The sequence below is a fragment of the Seriola lalandi genome, unplaced genomic scaffold (genome assembly GCF_002814215.2).
Source record: "Seriola lalandi dorsalis isolate HSWRI2012SDOR001 ecotype SW California unplaced genomic scaffold, Sedor1 jcf7180002054901, whole genome shotgun sequence".
NCBI lineage: Eukaryota > Metazoa > Chordata > Actinopteri > Carangiformes > Carangidae > Seriola > Seriola lalandi.
Window position 1 is genome coordinate 6,332,141 of NW_019525453.1, and position 8,770 is coordinate 6,340,910.

Genomic DNA, 8,770 nt, shown 5'->3' on the forward strand with positions numbered 1-8,770 from the left:
AGAGCTAAAATGAAAAACATTTTCTTTAAAGAATTCATGGGTTAATCCAGGATTAAAAACACTTTCAAATCTTAAAACACAGTTGAATAGTTCCTCCCTGTGTTACAGTATATGACACTCCTACATTGTTTTCAACCAATACTTTGATCTATGAAAGAAAAATATCATCAAATCATTATTCTGGCAAGAATTATTAATGTTTTTGTCTAAGCTGTTCGAGTGAAATGAGTCTTATATTATTCATTTAAGCAGAGTGATTAGGAGAACCAGGCTTCAGGCTTCATCCATCTGCCTGACTGTCTGTGTGTGTCTGTGTGTGTGTGTGTGTTTGTGTGTGGTATAGCACATGCTCCTCTCTCTCTAAAGAGCGTGTGATGCTTTTGTGTGTTGGTTTCAAGGTTATTGTTGTGTTATTGTTGTGTCGGGGCTACAGGCTGGGGGGGCGGGAAGTGAAGCCCACCATCTGTCCTTTGTACTCAAACTATTGTTCCGCACACACACTCCTGTCATGACTGCAAACACTCTGTCTACACTCTGGTGTCATGTGGGGGAAATCTTTAAATTTGTTTTGTAATATTTATATATCAAATGAACACAATCTTCCATTAAACCAATAGGCAGACAGTTAGTTTACTCATTCTACTCATTGTTTATTAATGATTCAGTTTGTCTTTATATAGCCTAGTGTTTCATTTAGGGTTTACAATGAAGTGTAAAGAACTCATTTTTATTTGGACTTATATTAACTTTTTCTATTGATTATTAATTTAATTCAAAACTAAGTGTTTATCAATTATCAATCAGCAAGCCCAATATTTAAAATTGATGATATATCTTTCTATATCTTTCAACTGTTCTGGTTTTCAAATCACTTTGAGTAATGATAAAATATATGTAATACTAAATGATGAATCAATAAACATGATTGCTGAAACAAATTAATAAAAAAGCAAGAAAAAGGAGATTGTTTTCCTGCCTCAAAGTGTTGGGAGACGCCCAGCAGCCAGGAAGCGGATTTTACTGCTCAGCCACAATCCAGAAGCGTCAAACGTACAACAATCAATCATAACAGAGCAGAAGTTAAGTTTCAAAATAAAGGCCCAAGAAAACCTCCTTTCCAAGCTGTACAGTACACAGCAATGACGTTACAGATCAGTTAGGTTTGATCTGGTCTTGAAAGGCCAAACAATTTAGATGATAGATTTATTGTTTCAGCCAATTTTCAAGTAAAAATGTCAGACATTTTCTGGTTTAACTTCTCAAATTTGATAATTTGCTTTCTTTCTTTGGCATTATGCAATATGTTTTAGATTTGGACTGACAATCAAGTCAAGCAATTTCAAGATGTCAATTTTGGGCTGTGAGAAGTTTGGATGGGTGTTTCTCACCACATATTGACATTTCATAGACTACACAAATAATTAATCATTTGAGAAAGTAACAGAGAGATAAATTGATAAGCAAAAAATTATTATTATTAGTTCATAGAATGTGTTTTAATGGTTTGGAATATATTTTACGATGAAAGGTGTGAATATCTTGATTTCTTTTTTTTTTATTGAATTTTCCAAGTTATATACAAAAGAAGCATCCCAACATAACCTACAATCAATTGAATTAGCCAAATCATATCATCGGTGGAGACAGTCATTGTTAGGAACAAACCAATGCTGGGGGGTCAAATAGCACACTGGCAGACCAACTGGCTTTATGTCTACCCTACCAACCCCTGAATCAACATCAAAATTTCAGCTTCATATTATGATATGGTCGTTGTGTTCATTTTTGCAGAACCCACAAATTACATGTCAAATAAACCATTATTTCACGCAAAACACACACCACTTTCACCAGCTTTTATTGTGTTATCGTACCAGGAATCTAATGACATCATTACGCCCAGCTTGACGTGGCGTCGCTGGCTGCCCAGAGCAGAGAAAACCACGGCTGTTGCTTGGATGTTTAATACGAGAGACGGTCGGACGTCCCCGCTGTTTGTAGTATTTACAGACTAAACAATTAAATTCAGTGTGAAAACTTACCTTACTTCGTTCACTAACACACAAGACGATGAATGGTAAGTCAACAAACGGTAATGTGGGGGGAATGGCCTGTATCGAGGGTCTGCCCCCGCTGCCGAAGAGCCTGAGCGGCTTGCTGAACTCAAGCGGCGGCTCCTGGAGAGAAATGGAGAGGATGTATGTGAAGAAAACCATGATCCAGGACGACTTGAGCCGAGGCAGGAACAACGCGGACAACTTGCTGGCGAACAAGCCGGCCAACCTCGACGCTGCCCTGGCTCTTCTGCGGAAAGAGATGGTAATATTTCAGGGAGTTTTCATTTTACTGGTCGACGGTAAAGTGCTCTGTTTTTCACCCCTAGTTTCGTCGAGAGCCGTTTAATCCCAACGCGCTCTGTACATTCGTATTCAGCCAGATTCCCTGGAAAAATTCTGGTAGTTTGAAGTTGTCTGGCTTTTGGTCTAACTTCACCGCCTCTTAATGCACAACTTAAGGCTTTTTACACATTGTTAGAACCCTCTGGTAAATTCGGCATATAAACCATTTACCATGCACCACATTATGTAAATAAAATATCGACTTTCAAATATGGATTACGTTTTTTTTTTTGCAACAGCCGACTTAGAGTTTTTAATGGAGGAGGATATTACAATCAAACAAACCCAAAATGATGAGCATTTTTAATACATTGTTGTTGGTTCTGTTTAAAGAATTGTTTATTTTCTAAAGTTAAGAAAAGGTTATCATACTGAATTGCGTTATGTTCTACACAGTCGTTTGTAAGCATGGGAAGATAAAACGCGATGTTTAAAAATGGAGTCTGGCATGAAGAATACCCTTTACAAGAGAAAGCAGGATCAGGGACAGCTTTGCATTAGATGAGGCAAATTAAGCCATTAGGCTTGTGCAGATTTTCATTCGTAAGCTCAATTTAATACCTTTTAGCTTGAGCCCAAGTTTCTTTTTCCATGACACAGGAGCCAGCATAAAATCCTGTAGTGAACTAATACATGATATTACATTTAGTGAGGTGCAAACAGAGTGAGACACTTATAACATGCTCTTTTACACACCCTTGTCAGCAGACCAGACTTCATTATCATGGTGGCTCTTAGTCAAACCACAACAATAGCCATTTTCCTCATATCCAGTAATTTAGAATTAAGATCGGTGAAACTGTTGCTGAAACTCAACCCTGTTGCCTTTTGTGACAAGCTTTGCTAAATCCTGTTTCTGCTTCATGTGCTTTACTCTCCCTACACCAAGTCCTCAACTCAAGGCTTATTGCTTTGTTGCTGTTAATGTATTACCCAGAGTTTGTAGTTCACGCTGTTTAATAAATTGTCAGTGTTCTATATTTTAGCAACTATAAGCCGCTCCCCAGATTATACAGCACAGTGCTCAGTCTCAGCTGTTTGAACTGACTCTGACTTGCATATCTGTCCACTGTAATTTCTTTGGAAGACAGTGCAGTGACCCCTCATTTCATACTGCATTGTCAGCAGAGTGGTATGCAGCAGAAATGCCCTTTTCAACCCTGCTTACAATCACGTTTCATCTTTGTGATGTTATGCATGTCATGATATCAGATAGGGCAATAACTAAAGATTATTTTATTAATTTGTTTGTTCAATCAACCCAGAGATATTCAGTTTACAAAGTTGTTTTTTTTTTGTTTGTTTTTTTTTAAAGCAACTTAAACATGATGGAATTATTTTGGCTTGTTTGATGAATCAGTTTTTTATCTGCATCAAATTAATTAACCATTATTTTGATAGTTCATCTGTCATTATGGTATTTGTCAAGCCAAAAATTCCAGTCCCGTAATTGTGAGGGTTTCCTACTTTTCTTTGTCTTATGTGATACTGAATAAAATGTCTGTGGGGTTTAAACTGTGGAAAGGACAAAAGACACAATATAAGGACGTCACTTTGAGAAATTGTGATGGACATTTTTGCTTTTCCGACAATTTATAGACCAAACAATTAATCAGTTAATGTACAAGTTTAAAAGTAGCAGCAAAGAACAACAAAGAAACAGCTTTAAAATGCTGAATGACTCCATCAGAAATGTATTTTGTATCATATATTAATCAGGATCTTGCTTCTGCCCCCTCCAGGTGGGTTTGCGTCAGCAGGACATGTCCCTGCTGTGCCAGCTGTGGTCTCTCCACGAGTCAATCCAGGAGTACAAGGGCAGCTGCCAGGACCTGAGCGCCGCGTCCAGCCTCAGCATGATGGAGAACGGCTACTTCGACGAGGATGACGAGTATTACCCGGAGCCTGGCGCCACTCCCACCGGGGAGCAGCCGGACGGGGAGGTTGGAGACGGGACAGCAACAATGGCAGCAGCCAAGAATGGGAGCAGCAGTGGCAAAGATGACAGCTGGGACTCCTTTCACGTTACCATCTGAGGCTTCATTCTCAGCATTTATCTGCAGATGGAAAGACATTTTTTGGGGGGTAACGGACTGAAGTAAGCTGGAGAAAAAGTTGAGTGGCTCTGAGAACCTTTTGCCCCTGGAGAAGGGAGTGGTTGGTTAGAGATAGCAGCTCATGGTGTCTCTTTACCATAATAAACTATAAATGTTAAGCTCCAGCTTAACTTGTGCTCCTCCTCGGGTGAAACATATACCTGCTTGTGCTGCAGAATGTTTTTTTGCAGCGTGACCAGGAGCTTCATCACACTGCGGAGCTGAGCGGCCGGGTGTCCTGCTTTCTAACATCCTCTGAAACACTCAGGAGTTGAGATGGATTGTATTCAAAGACTCAATATACTCAAAATTAGGCAATATATACAATGCATTTCTTTTTATAATCAGCTCTGCTGCTGCTTCCGTATCAAGTGGTTTTGCTAACCAGTCACCCTTTTATGGTAGAACGTTTTTTACATATTCAAAATATATGAACAAAGTTTTTATTATTTATTATATAATATAAATAACAAGATATTTGCTTTCCTGTTACTTTCAATGAACGTTTTGTGCTGCAGCTCTACCCAGGCACAAGGGTACAGTATTTACAGGCTGGAAAAGTGAACACACAAGATGGGATTTCTGAACGCCGCGAGCGATGTTGGTGCAAAAAGATGATCGACTTTGTGGACATGTTGATGGGGATGGTGTGTGTGTTACTTTTAAATGGTGAAATAATTCATTTACATAAATCCAGAAGGTCTGGCCAGAAGTTGTCAGACCAGAGAAAGAGGTGGAGACCTTACACCTGTTCACAGTGTGAAAATGCTTGAAAGCACAGTGATGTTTTTGTACAGGGGTGAGGTTGACACTTCTTTGCCTCTCAGCTGGAGCAGGTATTTTCTCTCAGAAAATGTGAAATGTTCAAAATGCTGGAAACAGTTTTTTAAACTGTTTGCATGGGTGAAAAACCTGGAAGCCCAGTGTACCAGGCTGCAGATACAGTAGAGTGTTTCCCTGATTTCAAAGCTGTCACTGCTTGAATACATTAAGGGTAACTGTGATGTGGAAGGCCCCGGTTTCATCAATGTAATAGTATGAAACAGTATGGCTTGGATCTTGCGAATTCTAACTCGTTCATTACAGCTTCGGGCTTTTTTTTATTTCTATCAATGATAACATTGTACTCACAAGGTAATTGCTGATTGCGGCAAAAAAAGTCGATGAAATCTCAGTAATTACTTTGTTGGGTGCAATATTATTATCATCAATAGAAATGAAAGCCAAAACTATGACAACAAAACCCAAGTTGTAATAAATGATAATCATCCCTCTACGTAGCTAACTGGCAAGTGCTAACAAATTTGCAGTAATTGAAAATAATCAGGAAAAAACTGGATAAAATTAAATGTTGAGCCATTTTCCACATAGCCACCTTTGTGACATTTATTCTTAATATATTCTATCAAATAAATGTTGCCAAGAGTTGAGAAGCTGTGACTGGCAATGATCAACTTCTCACATCATTTGCACTTGCTAGTTTGACCGTATTTTCCTTAACAGCCGTGACATTGATGGTGAATCAGAGGTGTGTAAATCTGATTGGCCCCTTGCTGGTCAATGAGTTAGAATAGTTCTGTTTTGGTCAAAGTGCGTGTGTGGGGGGGGGGGTTGTGTTGACCAGCCGGGTTTCTGTTGTCACTGTGGCCTTCAAATATTGCTCACAGTGCAAACACAAAGCTGTAGCTCTAAACCTGGTAGCAAATATCAGTTGAATACAGGGTACTTTATAATACTTTGTATCCGAGGTAAAGATCTTAACCAGTCTCATCCTAACAACACATGCTCTGCTGCAGCTGGCAGATGCCTGCAGCTACTCTGTACAGCCTCATGGTCAGGCTGGACATTATTTAAGACATGTCAGAGAGATGCAAACCACCAAGTTTCTATTTAACTATCTGAGCCTCATCTTGAAACTGAAGTAGTGAGCCTTCCATTACTACTCAATACTGGTCACTAATAAGATTGTAACAGCAAGTATTTTTTTGTCTATTATGCTCAATGTTTGCATGTGGACAAAATAGATAAAAAGCCTCCAGTACACTGACAGACTGCTCTCCTGACGGATCTCTGCTCACAGTCTGAAGAGCGATTGACATTTCTAACAGAAATACTCCTCAAACACAGCCTTACTTCAAACTCTAGGTTTCTTCTCTTGCTGTCGTCCTGCGCCATGTATCCTACAACAGGCAAAGACATTTGGATGTGTGAATATTCTTAATCTACTACTCATATGTATGGTCTGTGTGGTCTTCCTTAACTTCTAAACTCTACTGTAAAGGTCTCAGCTGCTCAGTACACAGCAGCTGATCTGTCACTAAAACTGCAATACTGTCAGTACCCACCATCACTTTGAGAAAGGTGTAGAAAGTTAATATTTTGTGTGTTGATGTTGTGTTTAAATAGATCATATGACGTCATCCGTTTGTCAACTGGTCCGCTATCTGTGTGCTAACGGAACACAAACCAAAGAAAGTAATAGCGCTCAAAATGAAATGTATTTGGTTTAAGGTGCTGAAGAAAACTTAATTATCACGAATGGTTAAATTTGACTTAAAAAGGTACAGTACATAATGATATCTAATGTCTTGAAGAATGTCTTTACAAGTCATGATGAAATGAGTAGGACACTTAACTCTGCCTTGAACCCACCTTTAGGAACACTAATGTTTTCAGTCAGATAACACACAATGCTTGATTTCTAATTACACGCTTATTGTGAAGTTGATGTCAGCGACTGACGTTTAGACTGAGTCTAAACGATTCGTTTATTGTTGAACGCTGTCGCATCTACACACATTATTTAAAGAGTCAAAGGTGTGGTAACAGAAAACTGTACAGAACATACAGTAGTTATTGCAGCGGTGTAATGTTAAAGGAATAGTTTGACATTTTGGGAAATGTGCTTATTTGCTTATTTTGCATAGAATTAGAGAAGAAGATCGAAACCACTGTCGCGTCTACAGTAAATATGAAGCCACTGCTAGCAGCTGGTTAGCCTAGCTTAGTTTAGCACAATAACTGGAAAGAGGAGGAAACAGCTAGCCTAGGTCTGTTTGGCAATAACGAAATCCACCTACCAGCAGCTCTAAGATTAAGTTTTAAAAACAATATTGTTTTACTGGGCGTTATGCGTGGAACTAGAAGAAGGAAAGATGACAAGAAAGCAAATTTGCATTTTTCACAAAATGCCAAATTATTCCTTCATCAGTTGGATCATTTGTATCTCCTTTTCCTTTGATCTGAGTGTGAGTTAACTCCACGAGGTATTTACCTACTCAGTCTTAAATCTGAGAAGTTTCCATGATGCATCTGTAAGTTTCTAAAAGCAACCACAAAACTAGTAGAGGCCTCCGTAGAAAACAATGGTTTTATTGTCTAATATCTAATAAGTTGGATTGAATGTCTGCCCTCTGTTATTTGTTATGGCTCTTTCAAGTCTGTGAAGGACCACAGTTTTATGAAACTGAACATTTTGTCTGTACAGCAAACCTGGATCTGGATCAGTCAAACTACCCCATTCAGGGTCAGTTAAAAACACCTGTTTTATCGCTGCAATCTGTTTCTAATCTGAAGCTCAAAGCACATTTGATCAAACAATCTTAACTGATGCCGTTTAAAGCATTTCAAAAAAATCCTGACCCAGGCCTTTTATTGGATGTCTACACAATTAGTGCCTTTAAAACTGTTCATTGATTCACTTGCTTGACATGCACTTGGATTTTAAAGCTGCTACGTGTAGTGTTTCAGATTTGAAGAATTAAGCAGCTCCCAGAATCCTCAGTGGTGGTGTTTTATGTCACTGTCACAGAGGATGACTCAATGTCTGGGTAACCAAATGTTACCAATGTGTGTATTCTGCTCCAACTACAAATCCAGTAAATCCCCCAAAGAGCTGATTAAAAGGTGTGTGCAGAGATTTGGATCAATGTGTTTACTCAGTGGAAAGACTGAGGTTCACTCTGGTGTTTTTCAGGCTTTTTTAAATCTCCTATCAGAGGCTCCTTTTCCATTTTATTGATGAGGATGCAGCTGCTGGGAATTGTGTATTTTTGAGGCTTCTTCCCTCTGAAATCTGAGTTGGCAACATTCACTCTGTCAACATCAATGTTAATCTTCTACATGCTGCAGCTTTAACCTCCAAAAACTTGTAACAGCCTTAAAATCAGTCATGTCATTTTCAAATTGAACCATGTCGTGCAGCCTCACTTCAAGTGTTCAGCTATGGCTTTGAACTTGTTTGTTTGTGGCTGTTATGTGTACAATCCTCCCCCC

At 38.9% G+C, this 8,770-nt stretch overlaps 1 protein-coding gene across 1 annotated transcript; it reads left to right on the forward strand.

The window, feature by feature from the left end:
- The first annotated feature begins 1,923 nt into the window (after positions 1-1,923).
- fam89a (family with sequence similarity 89 member A) lies at positions 1,924-8,414 on the forward strand. The gene is made up of 2 exons (XM_023430189.2): positions 1,924-2,319; positions 4,142-8,414. Exons 1-2 carry the CDS (start codon positions 2,071-2,073, stop codon positions 4,433-4,435), a joined length of 543 nt encoding a protein of 180 aa, XP_023285957.1. The 5' UTR covers positions 1,924-2,070; the 3' UTR covers positions 4,436-8,414.
- The last annotated feature ends 356 nt before the right edge of the window (positions 8,415-8,770 follow it).